The sequence below is a fragment of the Myotis yumanensis genome, unplaced genomic scaffold (assembly GCF_028538775.1).
Source record: "Myotis yumanensis isolate MYYU_CA2020_CCGP unplaced genomic scaffold, mMyoYum1.0.hap1 SCAF_3, whole genome shotgun sequence".
NCBI classification, from domain to species: Eukaryota; Metazoa; Chordata; class Mammalia; order Chiroptera; family Vespertilionidae; genus Myotis; species Myotis yumanensis.
In genome coordinates, this window is record NW_027223754.1 from 91,152,240 (window position 1) to 91,177,523 (window position 25,284).

At 38.6% G+C, this 25,284-nt stretch overlaps 1 protein-coding gene across 2 annotated transcripts in view; it reads left to right on the forward strand.

The window, feature by feature from the left end:
• Positions 1-6,425: 6,425 nt before the first annotated feature.
• MRPS31 (mitochondrial ribosomal protein S31) overlaps positions 6,426-25,284 on the forward strand; it is a 47,683-nt gene continuing 28,824 nt past the window's right edge. The window contains exons 1-4 of one of the 2 annotated variants that reach the window (XM_070407480.1): positions 6,426-6,624; positions 9,693-9,977; positions 20,464-20,619; positions 21,849-21,989. In XM_070407480.1, coding sequence (XP_070263581.1) covers positions 6,500-6,624; positions 9,693-9,977; positions 20,464-20,619; positions 21,849-21,989 — 707 coding nt within the window. In that variant the 5' untranslated portion in view covers positions 6,426-6,499. Of the gene's footprint in view, positions 6,625-9,692; positions 9,978-20,460; positions 20,620-21,848; positions 21,990-25,284 lie in introns of both variants that reach the window. The other variant, XM_070407479.1, reaches the window with a different exon arrangement.

The following is a 25,284-nucleotide window of genomic DNA, read 5'->3' on the forward strand; positions in this document are numbered from 1 at the left end:
TGATCATGTCAACATGAGTGACCTCATCAAGATAATTAGAAGTCAATCACAGCTCAATGCTAATCAAGCCTTCTTCCTGTTGGTGAATGGGCACAGCATGGTGAGTGTGTCCACACCGATTTCAGAAGTGTATGAAAGTAAGAAGGATGAAGATGGATTCCTGTATATGGTATACACCTCTCAGGAGACATTTGGAATGAAATTATCAGTGTAAGACTAGAAAAATGAATCTGTTCTAGAATTTTTTAGACCCTTACCAATGGGATAAAAAGGAATGTTACCAATAGATTGATCAGTTCATCTAAATCACAGATCACCAAAACAGTAGTGTCCTGCCTAGGAGTTTTAGAAAGTTGTTTTTTGCTTTAAGCAGAAAAACTGAGTTCCAAGTGAGCACATTCAGCTTTGGAAAACTATATTATTTAACCTAGGCTGTCTTGTTTTAAAGTTTAGAAGTTTACAAACAAAATACTTTGCATTGTAAGTTACCAATAAAATAGATCTTCAAGTCTTTTAATGTTCTTTCCCCAATAGGAACTTGCATTTTGAACATTCAGAGAGAGTAAGTCAGAACCTGCCAACTTTTTATTGAAGAGTTTCTATCCAACTAGAGAAATCTCAAGCATGGCCCCAAAACACATTTGCCATAGTAGTTTGCAAAAAGCAGGCTAAATGGAGGTGTATAAGAAAACAGTGAATTGCTGTTAAAGGGTCCTGATTCCTAGCAAGTATACCCAAGGCAATGCTCTTGCAGTGTTAGGAAGTTCTTATTTGGTTTGTTCTCCAGACAGTAACATACATAGTATCACTGCTCAGTAGGAACCTTGAGTAATTTATTTTGGTCAAGTTTCTCAGAAGGCCCAGAGGGGAAAAAAAGTGACATTTCTTCTGTTTTGGATATTCTCTGATCAAGAGCTCAAACTAGTGCTGCATCGGTAAATAAATAAGCACTTGTATCCATTTTATTCTTTAGGACAGTGGTAGAAAGTACAGAATCCTGCAGATGATCCATGTTTTATGTTAAGTGTGTGACTACAATATGTTGTTTAAAAGTTTCCACATTTTTAAGAGTATTTCAGTTATCACTGTTAGGTCAAACAACCATCGGAATTCCCCCACTCTAAGCGCATGTCAGTTGTGAAGAAAACAGTAAAAGGAGATATATTCTCTTCACATATATTAATGTCAGAAGTTAAACATTTTCCAAGTCCAACCAGAATCATCAATACTTCCTACTACCTGCATGATTCATTATTTACTGTTTTCATGGGAATATCACAAAAAGATCACAGGCCACTTTATATGTAGCAGGTCATGATTTGCCCTTGTATATTTAGAAGTGTATAGAATACCTGAAAAAACACCCACTCTTTTTCTTGCCACAGCATAATTTGATTAAAGAATCTGATTAATTATCACTGTGCTACTGGATGCTACAATGCAGTGTCTTGTAAATTTATTTTACCAGTACAAGATTTTCTTGTTGTGGACAATACTATTATCAATGCATCAATCACCCCCCTTAAAACCTTTTTCTCTGCCACCTCTGACTTTAGGCTATTTCAGCAACTATTCAGACTTAATTTTAACCAAGGAAAAGGAAGGCAAGGACAAGAAGGGGAAGTAAAATTCAAACTAATTCATTTGTTACTTATGCATTATCCTAATAAGGAATAGATGGAAGGGGAGATGAGACAAGTAATAGGTTTAAAAAGTTACTTAGGGGTGTAAACTAATTTATGACAACTTTAAATTCTACCACTACTGATGATCTATCTTGCTGGGGGCAGGAGAGTCTTCAATAGTATAATAGTAGAAGCTCTTTCTTTTAAATAATGCAATCAACACCTACAACCTCAATTTAAAATACATTCTAATTAAAATCTCTCTAGTAGGTAGGTCCCTAAAGTGTCCTTTGCTCTTTCTTTTTTGGTCCCCCTCCCCCTTTTCTCTTTCTTAATTTGACTTACCACACTAATGTCAGAAGCATGATTTTGGTGATACCAGCACCTGCATGTTATCAGTGGAACTTCAACCTTCAGACCGGAATGATGCCAATGAAACACAAACATGCCATTTAGCAGACATGAGAAATAGGGAAACAACCTTGGTTAGGAGTTGGGAGACTTGTGGGCTGACACTTACTGGTCATGTGAATTGATTTACTCACCTAACTTATCTGAGGCTCATTTTTCTCATTAGTAAATTGAAGCTAAAAATCCTTGCCCTGCTTATGTCAATGGTTATGATGATTAAATTAAGTAATGTATGTGACAGTTTTTTGCAAAATTTTATGCAAATTTAAACATGAAAATTTTTAAAGGTCATTAAAATGGTTGGAAATTAAAAAAACAGCAGCAGTGTAGACAGATAAAGTGAATGGATATTTAAAAGTTTACTACAATGTATAAGTCTCCAAGATGGTACCCAATGAACCATTTCTCCTGGTATTTGAAGAGAGATATAATCCCCTTCCTTTGGACATGGGCTGGCCCTGTGGCTAATTTTTCATAAGTAGAACATTGCAGGAGTGATGCTGTGTGACTTTCCACGCTGGATCATTAAAACCTTGGCAGCTTTAGCCTGGACCTATAGATGCTTGCTCTAAAGCAAACTAGCTTCCTTTTAAGAAATCCAAACACCCTAAGGTGTCATGCTGTTAGAAAGCCCAAGCTAGCCAGGAAGAAAAGTGTAAGAGAGAAAGAAAATCTCTTCTCCCTCTACCCATCCAAAGTTCATTGACTGGGACTCTGTCAATTTGCCTGCCAAAAGACAGATTAACAAGATAATAATAAATAAAAGTGTATTAACACAAGTATTATATACTCCTACCTGGATGTTGTCGGAGTGCTCAGAGATGAGTAACTCAAAGAGCTAGTTAAAACTCAAGCTTATATAGCATCTTAAAAGAACCATAAAATTTTAGAGAAGTGACAAGACAAAGGTAAAGGATTTTAAATTGCTATGGCAGAAAATTGTGGGAAGGAAAATATATGGAGGAACTAAGATAAGGGCTACTTAGTAAAGTTGGTTATGTATACAACAGGTCTGAGAGTTTTTATAATCATGAAAGATCATACCGCCTCCAAGATATTTAGTGCCATCTTTAGGATGATAAGGCTCTCAAGTTGTCTCCAGTGATTTACTTTTGTTTTCTTGGTAGACTTTACAAATTGAGGTCCCACTTTTAGACATATAGTGGGAGTCCAGAAAGAGCTTTTCTTGTCTACACAGGGTGGGGCAAAAGTAGGTTTACAGTTGTGAGTACACAAAACACAGTTTATTTTTGTATTATTATTTATTAATTATTGTATTATTTTCCATACAAACTATTGTAAACCTGCTTTTGCCCCACCCAATATTTGCTTCATTTCGAATGCCTGCAGCTGAAAATTATTCTTATATCAAAGTGGCACATTTTGGTGTAGCGTATTATGCTACCCTTCAGAGGCTACTTGGAGGGAGGGAGGGTGGGAGGGAGAGAGAGAGAGAGAGAGAGAGAGAGACCTATTTCTTCCAGGCATTCCAGATGAGCCATCAACTATGTGAGTGAAAAAACCATCTTGGGCATCCAGTTCAGATTAGTTGCTGTCTGGCTGCAATCTCATGAGAAACCCCAAGCAGGAACCACTCAGCTGAGCCCATTCAACCACAGAACCAGACAAGTATATGTTGTTTTAAGCCAGTAAGAGTGGTCTGTTATGCAGCAATCGGCAAGTAAAATATACAGTATTTTGTTTTTTCATTTTCATGGAAGGCTCATCGAATTAGTTAGTGTAGGATTTTATAAGACATTTAGGACAAAGTCACTGATATATATCAGGACCTACTTTATTTGATTTGCTGCTTCTTGACAAAGACACATTGTCCTAAAAAGTACATTTCAAGGGGCACTGGGAAGAAAATATCTAGTGAATTAATGCTAGGAAAAAGGAGGGGGGGAAATCTACTTTCAAGCTACATTTTTGTTGCAAATGCTTTGGACAATTGCATAAGTTATGGTTTTTCTAAGAACAAACTTATTATTTTTATTTATTTATTTTTAAATACTTTTATTGATTTCAGAGAGGAAGGGAGAGAGAGAGAGAGAGTAACATCAAAGATGAGAGAGAATCATCGATCAGCTGCCTCCTGCATGTCCCTAATTGGGGATCATTCCCGCAACCAGGGATGTGCCCTGAAATCAAACTGTGACCTCCTGGTTCATAGGTTGATGCTCAACCACTGAGCCACATCGGGGCCAGATTTATTTTTTTAAATGTATTGTTCTCTTATGGTTTGATTTATAGCTGATCAAGATTACTCTAATGATTATATTTTTAAAGTCAGGTTTGTTGAGATATCATTTATATACAGTAAAATGTACACTTTTCAGGTGTACAGGTCTGAGAGTTTTGATAATCACGAAAGATCATACCCCCTCCAAGATATAGAGTATTTCAATAACCCCCAAAGTTTCCTTGTACTCCTTCATACTCAGTCACCTCCTTTCATCCCCAGCCCCTGGTAACCACTGATCTGATTTCTGTTCCTATAGCTTTGTCTTCTTTACATTGTCATGAAGTAGAATCACATAGTCTATTGTGTCTGGCTCCTTTCACTTAACATAATGCCTTTGAGATTCATCCAAAGTAATATTCTGTTCCTGCACCAATTATTTCACTTTCCCTTTATGTTATTCTAAGAATATGCAAAGCTATGAATAGCTAAGTAAGTCATAGGGTCATTGCAGTGTTTCAGGAAGTTTTGTCTGAGGATCACCTACATTGGAATCACCTTGGGTGCTTATTGGACTCTCAGACTCAGACATATGGAGTCAGTGTCTGAGTAATGTGTGAGCAACCATCCCCATGTGACTTTTATGCACGACCAAAGGCAGAAACCCTCCAGTGGACAAGAATATCAGAGTTAGATGGTTCTGAGTTTGAATCTAGTACTGCCATTTACTAGTTGTGTGAACTTGGGCAAATTACTTAAACTGTCTGCACCTATTTTTTCTTTTGTACTTGTAAATAATTTATTTACCAAATATTTTTGAGCACCTATTATATGACAGGCACAGTTCTAGGAACCAGGGTCGCAGCAGTGAATAAGATAAAGTCCAATCCTTTGTGGAACACAGCACAGGATAAGTGTTTAAGCACATACATATATGAGAAAATTTCAGATAGTGATACTCTAGAAAATGAAACAGTTTTGACATAGAGGGTACCTCAGTTAAGATACAATCTAGGCTATAAGTAAGTGTACTGTGTTTAGCACTGTCACAAAGGTTCTGTCTGGACTAGTGGATCTTAACAATGTTATGGACCAACATTGCGAGAATAAGACCACCGACTCCAATCAGGTCTTAGCAGCAAGTGAGGATTTATTGAAAGCTGGCCAGTGTCTGCAACACGTGCCTCCGTAAGAAGCCCCACCTTGCTGCAGCCCGGAGCCTTTCTCTCGGAGCCTATTTAAGGGTGTTAACCATCAATGGAAACCGGTGTGGTGTCATACCTGGCTGGAGCATTTAACCACAACCTATTCCTTTACAAGCTCAATGGAAATCAGTGTCACACCTGGCTGGAGCGTGTCTGGGCCTCCAAGAAGTACAGATTAACATCAAGATACATAGAGTACAAAGAAGTTACAAAATTTTCTTTACGTTAGTTAAAGGTTACATATCTATACCCATTTCACTATATGACGCTAAGCGTGCATGCCCATCACAGCAAGATCTTCTCAATGAGAGCTGAGTTTTCAGCATCACAAAAAATGTAGTACCAATCTTGATTCTTATTTGAAACTGCAGAGAAATTATGACAACATTCAACCGCTAGTATGGCATTCTAACCTAGAGGGTCCCATGAGCCGGCATTTCTGGCAGAGTTTATGCTCATGCATTCCAGATTTGAGAACCCTTCATCACTTCTGGGCCACTGTTCACGGCCTTCCTGAGGGACGGAATAAAACCAAGTCTTTCTCTTGCATCGTTTTATCTCTAAAGCCAGTTCTGGAACATAAAAATGTATCTCATCTTTTCACTCTTCCTCAAGAATAGAGACTGAAAAGAAATACTAATTTATGGGGCAGCATGCCCTATTTTTATTTTTTAACCTCCTTGGTGGCCATGGATCATTTTGAGGCTTTTAATGAACACTGTGGATCTTCTCCCCTAAACACTGCCCAGTAGGGTCAGTTCTCCGCCTCATCTTAGTGGCCCCATCTGTAGTGTTTGCACAGTAGATCGCTCCCTCCACTCTCGGCTCTCCTGTCCGGGTCCCGCCTCAGTCCTAGGGAACCTCCGTCAACTCCATCGTCAACTCCGCCTCTGCGACTAGCATCGTCGGGAGGGAGGAGCCAAGGGCGAGCCCGGAACCCAGTTACCCGACCCTGAGGCCAGCCGGAGCGCTGAGGGACGGGAACGCGTCAGGCTGAAGAACGGAAGCGAGAGGCGGGGGACGTGTTTGGCCGTGGGCACGCTGTTCCCGCTCGCGGTTCAGTTTGTTTCTGGGCAATGTTTCCAAGAGTCACAGCGATCCTCCCTCTTCGCCCCCTTTCCCGCCTCCCTTTGTGTCCTGGAGGCCCAGAGGCGGCGGCGGCTGCGACTGTGCTCCTCGGCGCTCCGCACGGACCCGTCAGGTACCTCATCTCCGCGCTGTTGGCCCCGCAGGTCTTCCGGCAAAACCCCTGCCCCCTCCAGCACGTTCAGTTATCCTTCTCCCGCTTCCTGCGCTCTGTAACCCGCGGGATCTTAGAAGCCTTTGCTTGAAATTTGAGGAAAGGGAAATCCCGGGAAGATAAAACGACTTGCCCAAGGTCAGAGTGCCCGTGGGAAACAGCTGCAGGTGCGTCCCGGGTCTGCTGTCCTGTGCTCTTTCTGTGACACACCGCGCCTCTAACTTCTCGCCACCTCCCCCCTCATTTTATCCAGGCTCCGGAAGCGAACCTTTATTTTTTGCTTTCCAAGACTGTGATGGTCTCTTTCCTGGCCCTGTTGATTCTTCACTGTGTTATTGAACGTGCTTACAGTGCGCCAGCACTAATGTTAAGCCCGAATAAGGCCGTCCTACCATCACGGAGCTTCCAGCTACACCCAGGAGGGCATTCAAGTGCAGTAATAGCTGAGCTAGCACAGGCAGCACAGGATGCTCTGTTAATGTAGGAGACAGTTGCTGAGTGGGCGAATAGGGACACCTAACCATTGCAGGAGACGTTCAAAGTACCCTTTCTGGGAAAGAAACCTGAAATAATCTGAAGGCGGACTCAGGTGGCAATTAGCCGGACAAGAAGAGGAGTTGTGACATACTTGGTGTTGGTATTTATTCTCTGGGGACGCTCATGCTTATGGAAACTTAATTATACTGCACCTATTCCGTGTAGTACGATTTTGGGCCACCGTGGTAAGCACAGCGCTAAAGCGTGCTGGTAGCGGTGGGACGGGGAGACGCAGGGGGTGGAGGAGGAAGATTGCATAGGGCTGATAGGCAGTGACAGGACAAGGGTGGGATAATCAGAGCAAAGAGTTCAGCTGGTGGCCTTGAAGGATTAGGGTCCCCAATGTTAACAGAAGAATGAGGAGCAGCTCTGGGGAAGCTTTTAAAATATGTCATGGTTTTTGGAATACAGAAATACCCATTTGTGGCAAGAGGCCCGTTCAATACAGAAATGTGAGAAATGGAAGGCAGTCCGAGGGGAGTTCTTGAGTGCGGTTCTGGATGTATTGCATTTGAAGTGCTGAGGAGATGCTCTCTGTGGAAACATACTCAGGTGGGAGGTTCGAGCTGGAGGTTTATTATTTTCGTGTTAAGGAGTCGCTTCCTAGACATGATTTTCCTGGTGTAAATATACTTTCCATGGCGCTATTGCATGGAAACATTGGAGGGAAACATTGAAATACGGGTTATATGTGAGATTCATTCTCCTGATTGCCACTTTTCTGTGACACCTTTAATTTAATTCAACTTCCATGTGAGAAATAATAGAGCATTTTCCTAAGTTGAGTAATATGAGGATGCCGGTTATGCAATAGGTTTTTCATTCTAATTAAGTACCTGTTGTATTAAACTCTGACATTTATTTTTATAAATAAAATAGTTTGTTTCAGCATTTTAAAAAATAGCCATTTTATTTTTCATTTAAGGGTCCCTAACGTGGCACTACCATTTGCTGGCTTTGAGAACTTGATACAGTATTTAACCCACAGTCTGATGTAGGGTCTTTGAGATCAATTGTATTGGAATCACCTGGGGTCTTGGTTAAGTGCATATCCTTGAACCCCATTCCAAATTTACCAACTAAGAATCTCAGGAATCTAAGTTTTGAATGAGCTCTCTAGGTGATTCATACGACCTCTAAAGGTTAAGAATCATTAACTTAACCTCTTTGAGCAGCAGTTTCTTTTGTAAAGCAGGAATAATAAAATGGTTTGGATTTTAAGGATTTCAATAACATACATAACACAGCTACTCAAATGTGGCCCTCTGACGCCACCATCAGCATCACTTGGGAACTTGTTAGAAAGCAAACTTCAAATCCTTCCCCAAAGCTACTAAATCACAATTCTTTGCTGGGACCAAAGAATCTGTGTTTTAACAAGTCTTCTAGGGTAATTCCTATACATTTTAAAATTTGAGAAACAGTGCTCTATCCTGTTTGCTTTAAGATAGGAACAATAAATTCTTAGTTACTAATATATCATCAGTGCCTACTACTGTATAGTGCTCAGTTTAAAGTAGATATTTGCCAGTTTAATGAGTGACTTTTTATACACTATACTCTATTACTGAAACTAAAACAGTCATTAGTTTTTAAAGTTCTTTAATATCAAAATATTCTTTTTAACTGTTCCATTTTAGCTTCACTTACAAATAGTGATTGGTTAAATGGCACGTAGCTTAATGAGAAAGTTAACCAGCTTAGATAACACCCAGAATTTTTTTAATAGAAAGTAACATTTTTTAGATAGAAATTTATTTATTTTAATGTTGTTTAATTATGACTTTTTAAAGAGGTATTATTATATCATATTAAGTAAGAGGAAAGCCTTGGCAGTCAGTCAGATTTGAGTTTAAAAATAATAAATTGAAATTTATTAATCATGCCAGTGTTTCACAACCTTTTTTTAAATGTCTTGGAGCACATAGAAAGTGATATTTTTATCAAAGTCTGAGGTGAATGAAAGGAGGCACCAGCAGTCCCAGGCCTAGGTGATCAATATCTCAGCACATCCGTAACCCATTTGTGGCCCACCAGTATGTCTTAGACCTTAGTGAGCTCTGAGCTTCATGACCTTGGGTAAGTTACTTCGCTTCTCTGATTTCCAGTTTGCTTATCTGCAAAATGGGGATAAAATCTACCTTATGGAGTTGATGTGGGTATGAAAAAATTTACCAAAAATATGTTGTCTAAGACTAGGCACATAGTATATGTTTAATAAAAGTTAAATTTGCTGTCATTATGGTTGTTAACAACAATAATAAAAAACAGTAGATCAATTATGGTGGTCATTTTGCAATATATATACAAATATTGAATCATGTTGTACACCTGAAACTAATACAATGTTATATGTCAATTATACCTCAATTAAAAAAAATAAAAAGGAAAAGGGAAGGGCTTGAATTGAAAAATTTAAAAACACATAGAAACAGTTTTTTCAGTCTTTGCTTGATTATTTTTGCATTGTATTTTTTCTTTAATCTTTCCAGGACAAGAAATTATATCCAAAGATATTTTGGCACTAACAATGCGATCTGTAGCAAAAAAGATGGGCAGTCCATTCCAACCCATGAGATTTCCAAGCAGACAGAGAGCCAAGACAATGTAAAGGAGAATTCAAAAAAAGACTTGCTAAATATCCTTAAGGACATGAAAGTTGAAATAAGCACAGTAAATGTACAAACCACAAAGCCACCCAACAGAAGACCACTTAAAAGTTTGGAAGCTACAACTGGCAGACTTCAAAAAGCTACAAAAGATGCCCCAAAGAAGAGGTAAATGATTTATAGTTTGAATGTTCTTTGAAAGTAATTTCTGAAACTCCAGTACATTTTTTCTTCTAGAAAAGAACATTTTTAGAAATCTCTAGTCCATCTTCAAATTAGAGTGATTCCTCTCCCCTAAATACCTCTTCCTCTATACTTTTGTTTGGGACTGATAAATACATTCTCTTTTTGCCTGTCAACCTGTGTCTGCCTTCTCCACTCAGCAATGACTCTTGGCTCTGTGAAGCTTTCCCAACCCTCCTGTCCCTGATCCCATTTCTCCTTTCTGAGTCTCTATATATTGAGAATCATCTGAATACTAGTTAGTCTGTTAAAACTTTCATCTCTCTACTTTTTTTCCTATTTTCATTAACATTTTTTTAAAAAGAATTTTTTTACTTAATTTCCCACTTGTTTGATTTATCTTCCCTGTTGGGCAGATACCTCTTTAGAGTAGGACCTGTATGGCTCGTTGTTTTTCTTCCAGGATTTAGCACAGCATCTAAAAGGAATAGATAATGCTTACTGGTTTACTATTACCAGTGTTTCAAGGAACAAAATGGATTCATAGATTTGCATTTATGTAAAAGTCTCTTTTATCTATGAAATAGAGACATGCAAACTGTTTTAGAAAAACTGCAAACTAAATATCTGCACACAGATCATCCTAAGTGCATTTAGAAGCTGGGTGTGTGACATCTATACTGAAGCCTTTTGTAAAGTGAAGCTTTTTAAAACAAAACAATCATTATTATATATAACTAGAGGCCCAAAACACGAAATTTGTGCAAGAATAGGCCTTTCTTCCCCCGGCTGCTGGCACCAGCTTCCCTCCAGCCGCTGGCAGGCACCCGGGATCTGGGCTTTCCTTGCAGCCCTGGCTTCATCCGGAAGGTTGTCCAGAAGGACGTCCCGGAGGATATCTGGTCTAATTAGCATATTATACTGTTGTTATTATCGATTATATACAATTTACAAACTTTACATCATTTAATCACTTCAGTAATCTGTTTTATCTATGTGGATTTTGTCCCTTGCTCTTCTGATGAATTTTCCAAAGTCCAGACAAACTTGCAGCAAACTTGTGAAAACTCTTAGAGACTTTTGACAGTGCATGTGAGGGGGAGTGGACGGATTAGTGGAAGGTGGTCAATGATAATTCTGATCCAGACTTGAATTATAGCTCTTCACATCCAGGCAGAATTTTTACATTTAAAAACTTTAAAAATATTAAATTAGAGTAGATGGGATCAGCGAATTAATGGAGGCCAAATATCATTTTGTAAATAGAGACTCTAATAATTACTTGAGAAATGCTGTTATTATTCTATATTTAAATAAGAAGGGAATATCTGTATACAGTCAGAGGAAAGGGGAGGTAATCTAATTGAGAATTTCCCACACTTTCTTACATATGTCTCTGTATTAACTGCAATACAGTGGAGCCTTTACTTACGAGTGTCCCTACTAATGAGTTTTTTGAGATACCAGCTGTCTCTCGGCCAATTTTTTGCATTGAGTTGACAGAGTAATTTGAGTTAACGAGCTCCTTAACGAGCTCGGTCTCGGAACGAATTAAACTCGTAAGTCAAGGCCCCACTGTAGCTTCTTGTCTCTGAAGGGCTTGTTTATATGAAATTTCCATTTTAAAAATTCCACTTAGCATGGAATTTTAGTATGTTTTTTTATAACTTTTATATGACTTCTTTTGACTAGTAATTTTCAGTGCTCTGAGCTTATTTGGTGTCTTCAAAATATTGCAATTACTTATGCTTGTCAAGAGTATTATATTTCACTAATTATAAGTACAGTGATATTTTAGCATTTGCGATGTACTTTAAATGGCAGTATTTTATTGTAGTGATAATGTCTTACATGAATGACATCATTGATTTACATAATAAGGTATGTGACTTTAAGATCCCCATCACTGATTTCTCTTAGCAGAATAAACAGGTAAGGTAGATTCCTATTTCCCAGAATGATTTAATTTTTTATTATTTTCAGAACTTTTATGGAATCTCTTATTTTCTACATTATATCACATTGTATCAAAAATATCTCTGTAAAGCGTAATTGTGTGGTAGAGAGTAAGCTAATTCAGTGAGTGACCATAATAGGTTCTGAAGGAATAGACGAGGCCAAAAGTGGTAAGGCATTATACATTTATTAGGTCATCTGGAGAACAGATGGGCTGAGCCCCAAATGGTGCTAGCACCCAGAAGTGGGGAGTCAGAGATTTTAAAGGACTCCAGGTGGGCTTTTTCTGAGCGGGGAATTCCCTGGGAAGCTCTGGAGGGGAAAGATAATGTTCTTAGCAAGTGGAATGTGGTCTTAGCCAGTGGAATATGGTCTAAGCAAAAGGGAATGTCTGTTGTGAAGTGCTCTAAAGGTCAGTTCCCAGGGGAGGGGTATCGATTCAATGATTTGATCAGACCTAACAGGTCCCTCATCCTCGTCCTTCTAGAAACAAAATATATACACACACACACATATATATACACATATATGTATATAAAATAGGTAATGCACACACAAATATATATATACTTATCTAGAGTGAGTTATTTATTAGTTCCTGACCTGTTTATGACCCATTGTGCTTTTTTTTATAGTTATACAATTTAATTAACTATTATAGAAATGGTTAAAATGAGTTGAACGCTATGCAAAGATTCAGTAAAGGTAATTTTTGAAATTGCTTTCCAATTAGATATGAATGAGAGAAGCATAAACATTTAGGAAAATTCTACACTCAGATTGCTTTGTAAGCATCTTTAACTTCTTGCTCCGTGTTTCTACTTAAAGAAATCAAAATTGGGAATAGTGGAGAATAGTGTGTGGTGTAGATATAAATGATATATCTTGGAATTGCCATCAGTGGTCCTATCTTCAAAGAAGCCAGGGCACATACAAAAGTCAAGCAATGAATGCATAAATCAGTGGTTCTCAATCTTCCTAATGCCTCGACCCTTTAATACAGTTCCTCATGTTGTGGTGACCCCCAACCATAAAATTATTTTCGTTGCTACTTCATAACTGTAATTTTGCTACTGTTATGAATCGTAATGTAAATATCTGATATGCAGGATGTATTTTCATTGTTACAAATTGAACATAATTAAAGCATAGTGATTAATCACAAAAACAATATGTAATTATATATATATATATATGTGTTTTCCGATGGTCTTAGGCGACCCCTGTGAAAGGGTCATTCGACCCCCAAAGGGGTCTCGACCCACAGGTTGAGAACCGATGGCATAAATAAATGGAATAACAAATTGATTTTTCTCTGTCTCCCCCTTCCTCTCTCTCTAAAATAAATAAATAAATAAATAAAAAAAATTGGATACCACCACTCTTATTTCCTGTGCTGCATTGATTTTTTAAGAGTACTTGCCTTTTATCACAGCAATTGCCAGAAAATCACCTTCACATGTATATATCATCTAGAGGAATGCCGTAGTGTAATGTTAAAAGCGTGTATTATCTTGAGTTAGTATTCACGAGGTCAGTGACGGACACAGTATTCCCTGTTGTGCTCCAGGAAGCCTTAGGGCACAGTTTGGGAACTAAGGTCCTGTTCTACATGAGTTCTTGAGAGGCGGTGGACCACACTCTTAAGTTTCTTACAAGTTCAGTTGCTTGTTTGAAAGGCTCTTTGAGGTACTAATTTAAATCTTTCTAAGATCTTAACAAAGGGTTTATAGCCATGGCCATCTTTACTTCTTGACACTGCCCTGGATTTGATTTCTGTTCAGAAGCCATTTCTGAATTTTAGCATTGTTCTGTCTGGAGGGACTTAGAATGAGAAACATCTCCCAATTATGTAGCTCGGAGATGGTTTGCCTTTCAGGCACAGCGGATAGAATTTCTTAGGTCTTAAGTTTGGAGTGTACAGTAATTTTTCAAATTCCATATGTGTTTTCTGTACACAAATATTCCCAGAAGTGGAATTGCCAGGTCAAAAAATTTATATATTTTTTAGATTTATGATACATGTCACCAAATTGCCTGAAAAAAGTTATGACAATGTACGTGTCCACTAAATAGTATTGTTCACTTCCTCAGGGTTCCTTTTCTGAAATTGTCACACAGTTCATTTTAAAGAAGTTCAGAAGCACAGAAGGGTATAAAGTGAAAAAGTATGTATTCATGAAATAGTCTGAATTATAGAATAGAGTAGATTGTTAAAAAATATTTTTAAAAGTTCTCATCACTGCCCAGCTGGTGTGACTTGGTTGAGCATAGCTCCATGCACCAAGAGGTCGAAGGTTTGATTCCCTGTCGGGGCACATGCCCAAGTTTTAGACTCAATTCCCAGTAGTGGGTATGCAGAAGGCAGCCTATCTATGTTTGTCTCTCATCGATGTTTCTATTTATTCCTCTCCCTTCATCTCTATCAAAAATTCAATAAAAACATTTTTTAAAAAGTTCTCATCACCTTGTTAAATATCTTTGTAGAAAGATCCCTCAGTTTTGATGATAGAGGTTCCCCCACAATTTTTGTTAATTAGAATATTTCAAATTATAAACCCAGAAGTTATGACTATATAAAGAGCACCATTGTCATGAAATGTATGGTTCTAGAAAATGAATGCTCATCTATAGTCTTTGCATATTCTGATCAAATAGGGTGAACCAAAAAAATGTATACACATTTTAACAGCTGATGGCTCACTTTTGAAAATGAAATGTATATTAATAAACACTGCATTTATAATTATTCAAAGTGTGTGTATACATTTTTGGGGGACACCCTATATATACTGTGGAACCTTGGTTCTTGAACTTAATTTGTTCCGGAAGACTGTTGGAGAAGTGGTTTGTTTGAAAACCGAATCATTTTTTCCCCATTAGAAATAATGTAAATTGAATTAATCCATTCCAGACCCCCAAATGATTCCGTTTTAACCTTTCTTATATACAATACATGTCTAATGTACTGTTTAATCTGTAAACAAACACTTCTTATCTTAAATTTATCGAACCACCCCCAACTAGCCTTAAACAAATACCTTTCATTCCAGGGGTGTAACATCTTTGCTTTTTCACATATTGCCTCCAAAATGCTGTCACTGGCTAACTGCTTTTCCCCTTTCTCCAAATCAGTGGTTTTTCTGCCTCTGCCTATGATTGTTGTTTTGTGAGCACTTTCATACCCTTATCAACATCAGCACACTTGATAGCCTTTTCATGTTTTAAAATTGTGCTAATTGTATGTTTCACCAGCAACAAAAGAAAAAACATGAAAATATTCATAGCACAATTTCCTGTGGTCTTAACACAAGGTTTAGGAGTAAACTGACTCATTCTCTCCTTTGTTTGTGCCCTGAGAGACCCTTTTTGTCATCTATCAGAATGAAAGGGTTATCAGGTTTTGAACTGAAGTGAACAACTTGGTCAAGAACTGAATTGTTTGGGATGGGAGACATTCCAGAGCTGAGGTTTGACTGAATTAAAATTTGAAAATATGCTTAACAAGTGGTTTATGAAAGAAACACAGTGATTTGAGATAAGGTTTAAGCCTTATTCACAGGTAACAGTTAAAATTAGTACTAGTCAGATTTTAGATCCCCCATATCTCAGTGAAGTCCTTAACCCTTTGTGGTACAGTTTTATTTTTGGAATTCAAACAGTCTGGTCCAAATTAATTGATGGGATTGAATGTTGAAGTTATCTGTCTCACTAGACCTCAGCTCGACGTTGGACCTGCTCCTAGCGCCTGGTCTGTCGAGTCAGGCTCCACGTTGGACCAAAAAGGGTTAAAATCTCTATCCAGCAACTTTTTAGGGATTTGGGAACTTCGATTTTCATATTAGACACCAGATAATGCTATAGAGAGGCAGGTATAGCAAAACATTAATTTGGGTCTCACTCCTTGAGATTCTTGGTGACTTAAAAAATGTAAATAGGAGAAACCAAGATGGCGGCATAGGTAAACACCGGAAATTGCTGCCTCACACACCACTTCAAAAATACAACTAAAAGACAAAACGGACATCATCCAGAATCACAGGAAGGCTGGCTGAGTGGAAATTCTACAACTAGAAGGAAAGAGAAAAGCACACTGAGACTCAGAGGAGGTGCAGAAGTAAAGTGCAGAGGTACGGAGGCACAAGCAGAAAGGGCTGGCAACTGAGGACACGGTTGTCTTTTTCAATCGGGAGGGAGTCTCAAGCTCCCGCCTGCTCTGAACTCCAGTTCCAGGCAAGTCTCTGGAGACCCAGTCTCATACGGGGAGAAACTGGACTGTCTGGCATCGGTCCGAACTTGAGGGCGGCTTTCTCTCAGAGGTGCTTGCAACGATTACTGCGGGACACTGAGACCCAGGGCCTCTTAGGGCAGGGCTGAGGATCAGCCATAGTTTTTGCTCCGCCCTGTTGATTCCCTGAGACCCCACCCCACCCAAGCTGTGCCCAGAGGCTTTTGCATATGAATGGCCTGGCCCTTTGCAATCTAAAATTACCTAACAAACTACAGCTGGGTCAGAGAGACCCAGAACTTCCAAAAGAAGGCCCAAGGCCCCACAGCAGCTTGCATTGCTTCACAGCTGGGCCTCATCTGGGCACCTCCAAACCCCAAACAAAGAAGAGGAATCTGCAGATCTCTCCATAGTTCCTGCTGGGTAGCCTCAGGCAGAGGCTAAATTAGCACCTCCTTAGATATCCAAGTGCCAGTGTACCCAGTGGTCAGAGTGGGACCATCCAGATTACAACTCCTCAGATCTATAAAGGACACACTCAGGGGACAGACTCAGTGAGCACCAAAGCCCCCTGAAGCAAGTCTTGCCCCAGAAGGGTGTCTCCAGCACAGAAGTTCTCCCACCGTACACACAGCTGATTCTCACAGCCAATTGGCCTGGAGGTCAATTCCTCCCAGTGATACCTACAACAATCAAGGCTTAACTACCACAAGACTGTGCACACAGCTCACAAAGGGGTGCACCAAGAGTGTCCACCTCAGGTAATTGGGGAGGCTGACCCACTGGGCCCTATAGGACACCTAGCACAGAAAACCACTCTATCAACACAGGGAAGAAGCCAAAATGCGGAGACAAAGAAACAGGTCACAAATGACAGAAATGGAGGAAAGCAAACTACTGGATATAGAGTTTAAAACCACGGTTATAAGGTTTTTCAAGAATTTTCTAGAAACCGCTGATAAATTTAGTGAGACCCTCAATAAATCTAGTGAGACCCTCGAGGATATGAAAAAGGACCAACTAGAAATTAAGCATGCACTGATTGAAATAAAGAATATTATACAGAGCTCCAACAGCAGACTAGAGGATCACAAGAATCAAGTCAAAGATTTGAAATACGAAGAAGCAAAAAACACCCAACTGGAAAGGAATCCAAAAATATGAAGATAGTGTAAGGAGCCTCTGGGACAACTTCAAGCGTACCAACATCCAAATTATGGGGTTGCCAGAAGAAGAAAGAGAGCAAGATATTGAAAACCTATTTGAAGAAATAATGACAGAAAACTTCCCCTACCTGGTGAAAGAAATAGACTTACAAGTCCAGGAAGTGCAGAGAACCTCAAACAAAAGGAATCCAAAGAGGACCACACCAAGACACATAATTAAAATGCCAAGGGCAAAAGACATAGAATCTCAAAAGCAGCAAGAGAAAAACAGTTAGTTACCTATAAGGGAGTACCCATAAGATTGTCAGCTGATTCTCAATAGAAACTATGCAGGCCAGAAGGGAGTGGCAAGAAATATTCAAAGTGATGAATAGCAAGAACCTACAACCAAGATTACTTTACCCAGCAAAGCTATCATTCAGAATTGAAGGTCAGATAAAGAACTTCACAGATAAGGAAAAGCTAAAGGAGTTCATCACCACCAAGCCAGTATTATATGAAATGCTGAAAGGTATCCTTTAAGAAGAGGAAAAAGAAGAAAAAGACAAATTATGAATGACAAATACACGTCTATTAACAAGTGAATCTAAAAATCAAGTGAATAATCTGATGAACAGAATAAACGGGGGAATATAATAGAATCAGGGGCATAGAAAGGGAGTGGACTGAATTCTCAGGGGGAAAGGGGCGTGGGGGGTGCGGGAAGAGACTGGACAAAAATCGTACACCTATGGATGAGGACAGTGGGGGGCGGGTAAGGGCAGAGGGTGGGGTGGGAACCTAGTGGAAGGGAGCTATGGGGGGGAAAAGGAACAACTGTAATAATCTGAACAATAAAGATTTAATTTAAAAAAACCTCAAGGACACAGACAACAGTATGGTAATTACCAGAGAAATGAGGGTTGGGAGCAGGTGAAATATGGTAAATGGGGAGATAAATGGTGATGGAAGGAGACTAGACTTTGGATGATAAGTGCATAATGCAATGTGCATATGATGTATTGTAGAATTGTACACTTGAAACCTATGCACTTTTATTGACCAATGTAACCCCAATAAATTCAATTAAAAGTAAAACAAAGAATGGAAATAAATAATTTATTTTTATGCCTGGCATATTTTTCTTTTTTTAAAATTTTTAAAATATTTTTTAACTGATTTGAGAGAGAGAGAAATAATCATTGACTTGTTCCAAATTATTTATGCATTCATTGGTTGATTTTTGTATATGCCCTGATTGGGGATCGAACCCTAAACCTTGGTATATTGAAATGGTGCTCCAACCAACTGAGCTATCTGACCAGGGCTATCTGGCATATTTTTCTATTAGCTTATCCTAATTTACTGAAGAGTATCACTTCTTTAGCCTTTTGATATAGAAAATTTAAAACAAAGTAGGCCCTTGCCAGTAGCTCAGTTGGTTAGTATTGTCCCAATACACCAACGTTACGGATTCGATACCATCAGGGCATGTACTATTGTCAACCAGTGAATGCATAAATAAGTGGAACAGCAAGTCAATGATCCTCTTTCTCTAAAATCAATAAAAATAAATACATAAACAAAATTAAATAATGAACCCTTTTGTACCTGGCTGTCACCCAACTTCAATAATCAACACTTTTCCATTCTTGTATCATCTGTACCTTCATCTACTTTCCATCTTCTACTTGATGACTGTAGGAAGTGGGCCTCTGATCCATCTCCAGCATAGTCAACTTTTAATGGAAATGGTTACTGAATTTCCCCAGGGCAACAGAATGTAGGGAGGAGGGAAAAGGATATAAGAACAAAGAACTATGTACCTGAGCAGGTATCTTGGTGAGAAACTTCCAGCTCCCCAGAAGCCCGCCTCAGCTAGATAAGGGGAGATGGAGACAACTAGAAAATGCCTCCGCCCATTTTTTTTAACTAACCCAGTAGGAGACAATAAGACCTAGGTGACATATGAGGAAACTATTAACCTCATAGTACTCAGCCAATGAGGAACCAGAGGAGGGACTCTCACACCCTAAGGGGATAAATGGGCTGTGATCGCTAATCCATGTGTGCCTGTACAACTGGACACCTGCTCTCAAGAATGTATTAAAAGTCTCGTTTTCGCCATACTTCTGTCTCTGAGTCCGTTATTTGAATTCAGACAGGTGAGCATTTCTCATGATGATGACGATGATTTTTTTACCTACACTGAAGTGTATAAATCTTAGTTGTAGGATTTTGACAATTGAATCTGTCCATGTAATCCACACATTTATCAACATGCAGAACATGTTCCGTTTTCATCTTCCCAAGCAGTAGACTTCTGTCCTAAGGCAACCATTATCCTGATTTTTTTCATTTTAGATTAATGTTTCCTCTTCTAGAACTTGATATAAATGGAGTCATACAGTATATACTATTTTTGTACTAACTATTTTTAAGCAGTTTCAATCATTTTGTTGCCTGAGCTAAGTACTATTCCACTAACTAAATGGATATATCACAATTTGTTTTTCTTCTGATGGTAAACATTTGGGTTGTGTCCAGTTTTAGGTTACTATGAATAAATATTCTCTATGAACAGGTTTAGTCACTTTTATATTTGCTTGTAATATATACTGTTTTTTGAATTAAATTGGCACCTAATTAAAAACCCAGTAATTTATAAATTTTAAGACTGATCTTTATCCTTCCACCTTAATACATTTTTCTGAGTTAGTATTATGCTTCAGCAAATATCCATTTCACATTTAAGTTTATATAAAACTGATACCTAATAGTTAAGAATTCTTGATTTTGTCAGAAATTGAATGATACTTTTTTAAAATATGTCTTTATTGATTTTAAAGAGAAGAAGGGAGTGGGGAGAGAGAGAGCGAGACATTGATATGAGAGAGAAACGTTGATCGGTTGCCTCCCATTCATGACCAGGGACCAAACCCTCAACCTGGGCATGTGCCCTGACTGGGAATTGAACCAGCAACCTTTCAACATATGAGCCACACCGGCCAGGACTGAATGATTCTTTTTTGAACAACAACACAAAAAAAACATTTTCTCTGAAAAAATCATTTTACTTTCCACTAAACTAGTAATGCCTCTTTTTTCTTTTCCATTTGTTTTTCATTTTCTTTTCCAGAAGTGAGTCACTGAGTCCTGAGTTGGTGGCTGCTGCATCTGCTGTTGCAGATTCTCTCCCTTTTGACAAGCAGACAACCAAGTCAGAGCTGCTCAGGCAGCTTCAGCAGCATGAGGAAGACTCAAGGGCACAGAAAAATGGAGAAAGACCTAAAATTAGGTTAGTGAATCAAATAGTATGTCAAATAGTAATACTGGTATCTCAAAATAGGCTGTTTTCATGTAATTGAGTTATATACATAAATATTCATTTATATGTAACATATGCCTCATAAATGGAATAGTTTAAAAAAACAACTGATGTATTAAGTAAAATTACAATTAAGTGATTAATTTTTATTTTCAGAAGTTACATAATTTCTTGTTCCTTAGGAAAAATGATAAATTTAGTGATGTTACTAAAAATAAATAAAGAATAAGACAGTTTCTCTGAGAAGATTAATTTTTTCTCATTAAATAATTTTCTGGTGTTATGCACAATATGATAATCTTCAAGCCTGTTTTCTTTTTCCCTCTTATTAAGTTTTGGCTGACATCCTTCCACTTCTCTCATCTCTCATTACTTTATACCAAGTTATACCACTTACTGCTGAAATGTAGTCAGGGGTGGCACTGCTTTGTTTTGCAGAGCAATCTAAGTCAGTAGTTCTCAATGAGCATATTGTAAGATTTCTCTCAGGAAGTTAAAAAAAAATACAGATGACTTGACTGTCAGATCACTCATTTATTTGTATTTGAACAAATGCAAGGCAATAAATATGGCTAAATTTCAACTTTAATTTAGTTTTAATCTATGTGATAAGTATACAGATACTGATTTTATATCAACTGCTCTAGATGCTTGATAATTTTACATAGGTGACACTTTTATTTTTAAAATTTATTTTTATTGATTTCAGAGAAGAAGGGAGAGGGGGGGAGAGATAGAAATATGATGAGAATCATTGATCAGCTGCTTCCTGCACGCCACGCACTAGGGATCAAGTCTGCAACCCAGGCATGTGCCCTGGCCGTGACCTCATGGTTCATAGGTCAGTGCTCAACCACTGAGCCAAGGCAGCAGGCAATAAGTGACACTTTTAGTTTATATTTTAAATGAACACATCTGAAGAGCATCTTCTTTTTTTCTCTTTTTACTTTTTTTTATTGTCTATACTATTACAGATGTCCTCATTTCCCCCCACTTTGACATCTTTAGAACACAGAAGGAAACAAATCTTAGTGGTCTGTGGATTGTGAATGTTAATATGTAACATATAATCTTTTATTTTAATGCAAATTATGTTGTATTACTGCATAGGAATGAAATAAAAATTAAATGATATGAGTCATGTTTTCTATTATTCAGTAGATAAAATTTATAATACACTTGATTTTTTCTTATTTCAGTTTCAGTAACATAATATCAGATATGAAAGTTGCCAAATCGGCCACAGCTAGAGCTAGTACAAGACCAGTTCATCAGATTCAGTTTGATGAAGGATCTGACAATTATGTTGGCCAAGAGAAGACCGTCGATCTTAGAAAAAGGTATTGAAACTTTGCAGTCTATCTGGTTTTATTTGTTTCACTGTAGTTTTACTTTATTGCTATGTATATTATTGCTGATAGGTACCTGAACATTATGAATGTATTTATGTCTTTCTCCATGTACCATTTCCTAGAGAGGGGAAGATTATTTTTTATTCATTGATTGATTTAAGAGAGAGAGAGAAACATTGATTTGTTGTTCCATTTATTTATGCATTCATTGGTTGATTCTTGTATGTGCTCTGACCGAGGGATCACACCTGCAATCTTTGCTACCCAGCCAGGGCTAGGGAAAGATCTTCTGAGTTTAACATACCTAAACTTTTATTTACCTTAAATTAAAATGGTCCCTGCCGTAAATCTGGGGAATAAAGGTCTCCTGATTTAGAATAAGTAGAGCTGACTGTATTCTGAACAAATGAACATTTTGAGAGAAACATTATTTTTCATTCTGAAATATGCCTAATAATGTATGTTCATACACCCTTTTTATCTCTATATAATAATCTTTTTTCATACCTTAGAGAATTAACTCACTGTCAAAGAAAAGATGATCCTATAATACCGTAAAATGGTAGATTACTTGTGGTAATTTGAATTTAGAAATTTTCAGTTCTTAGAGATGCTAAGCCCTGTCTTACATATTTTATTATAGAAAGCTATCTGTATTTACATAAAGTTTCTGGTTTCTTTTGTTCTCTCACAAGCCCATAAAGTGATAGTTGGGGAACCAGATATTTAGCATGGTCTGACAAAAACTAACTGAACTTTATAGCATATGGGCTCACAAATGGAATGTTTTTGATGTATATTTTATGGATTTTAAGTACAATCTCCGCAATTTAAGTTAGTTCCTTCCAAGTGTTAAATTACTAATTTGTACAGGAAGATTAGAAAAGATGGTCAGCAATTAACAAAAGGAGTTCAAAAGGTTATTGTGACTTTGGAAGAATATTTGAATTACTAATTTAAAGTGATTTTTACAGCTGTGATATATTATTGAATAAAGTAGGATGTGTATTAGAGTTTTACTTAAGATTCCTCAAGAATATTTAAATTGAATCTTTTTGTAACAGTCTTTGAGATAATTCCATGCAACTACATCAGAATGCTATACCATAGTTTAACTTTTAATGGTATTAGCTATCATTAAAAATTAGAAGGCAGCAGAGAGAAGCTAAAAAAGTAGGAAAGGGATTTATGTGCATACTAGAGGTCTGGTGCATGAAATTTGTGCAGCGGGGAGGGGGGGTGTCCCTAAGCCCGGCCTGCACCCTCTCCAATCTGGGACCCCTTGGAGGATGTTCAACTGCTGGTTTAGGCCTGATCCCGAACTGGCAGTCAGACATTCCTCTCACAATCTGGGACTTCTGGCTCCTAACCACTTGCCTGCCTGCCTGCCTGCCTGCCTGCCTGATTGCCCCTAACTGCGTCTGCCTGCCAGCCTGATCACCCCCTGACCACTCCCCTGCCAGCCTGATTGATGCCTAACTGCTCCTCTGCCAGCCCAATCGCCCCCAACTGCCCTCTCCTGCTGGCCTGATTGCCCCCAGCTGCCCTCTCCTGCTGGCCTGATTGCCCCCAACTGCCCTCCCCTGCCGGCCTGATGGCCCCCAACTGCCCTCCCCTGCCGGCCTGATGGCCCCCAACTGCCCTCCCCTGCCGGCCTGGTCACCCCCAACCGCTCTCCCCTGCTAGCCTGTTCGCCCCCAACTGCTCCCCTGCCAGCCTGGTCACCCCCAACTGCCCCCCCGCTGGCCTGGTCACCCCACGCAGCCTGCTGTTCAGTCATTTGGTCGTCCCTCACTAACTCCCCTGCCTGCCTGGATGCCCCACGCAGCCTGCTGTTCAGTCATTTGGTCATCCCTCACCCCCCTGCCGGCCTTGTCGCCCCAATCAGCCTGCTGTTTGGTCGTTACTGTGACGGTGTCCTGGGCAATTTGCATATTTCTCTATTATTAGTATAGGTAATGACTGTGTTAAAAAGCTGATTAAAGAATTCTAGAAAAGGGGAAGCAATGGTGGGATAGCACATTGTTCACCCTGCTCTGACTTGGGACAGACTGAGAGTCCAGGCTGTTCTGATTTTTTTTTCAGTTAGAGACAGAGAGGTGTGAGTCACAGAGCATTGACTTTAGAGTCACACTAGTCCGCCATAGAATTTTAGCACTGTGCCACTGACTAATTCTGTGACTGGGGAAATCGTTTTGTTTCTCCATCTATAAAATGCTGAAAGTGAAGCCTGGCTTAATGTCTTTCTTGAATAATAGGAAAGAAACATGTATAAACCATATTTAGTAGTTGCACAGCAAATTGTCTGTTTCCTTCCCTTCCTCTTTACTACATTGTGCTTTTAAAATTCCATACTTTGCTGAATCATTCCCTCTTTACTGTGAGTTACTTTAATCCATCAATCTGTTCACTTGACTTGAGGTTGAGGGATGCTTGGTAGGGAGAAGAATGCAAGACACTGAGGATAGTTCTGGAGCACAGATGCCTATGTTTACAATACGTGGGAACTTGCTAGAGGGAAATATGTGATGTAAAATCACCTTGTCTAATTTTAATATGGACTTTACATTTTTCTGTTGAATTTAGTAGAAAAAAAGTAATTTGATTCAGAAAATAATTCAAAATGATTTTAAAAATTAACCCTACCTTTTAAAAAAATATCAGAAGGAGAGAGAGAGAGATAGAAACATTAATGAGAGACACATATATTAGCTGCCTCATGCACATCCCCTACTAGGGATTGAGTCCGCAATGGAGGCATGTGCCCTGTCCAGGAATTGAACCTATGACCTCTCAGTGCTTGGATCAATGCTCAACCATTGAGCCATACCAGCCAGGCTAACCCTATCTTTATAAATTGGCTTTAATCTGCCAGTAAATGTACTCAAACATGAATGTGAATTGAGGGATACAGCAGTTGATTAAAATATACAAAGAAAAGTTACCTGACATTAATTTCAATAGTTAAAAAATAGTTATGTAAAGAAAGTTCATTATTATTTTAAAATTACAGAACAATTGTTTAGTTTTTGTTTTTTAAATTTTTTAAAATTTATTTCAGAAAGAGGAAGGGAGAGATAGAAACATCAGTGATGAGAGAGAATCATCAGTCAACTGCCTCCTTCATGCTCTCTATTGGGGATTGAGCCTGCAACCCGGGCATGTGCCCTGGCTGGGAATCAAACCATGACCTCCTGTTTCATTGGTTTATGTTCAACCACTGAGCCACACCGGCCAGGCCAGAACCATTGTAAGTGGGAATGTTTTGATTTATCTGTGCAAT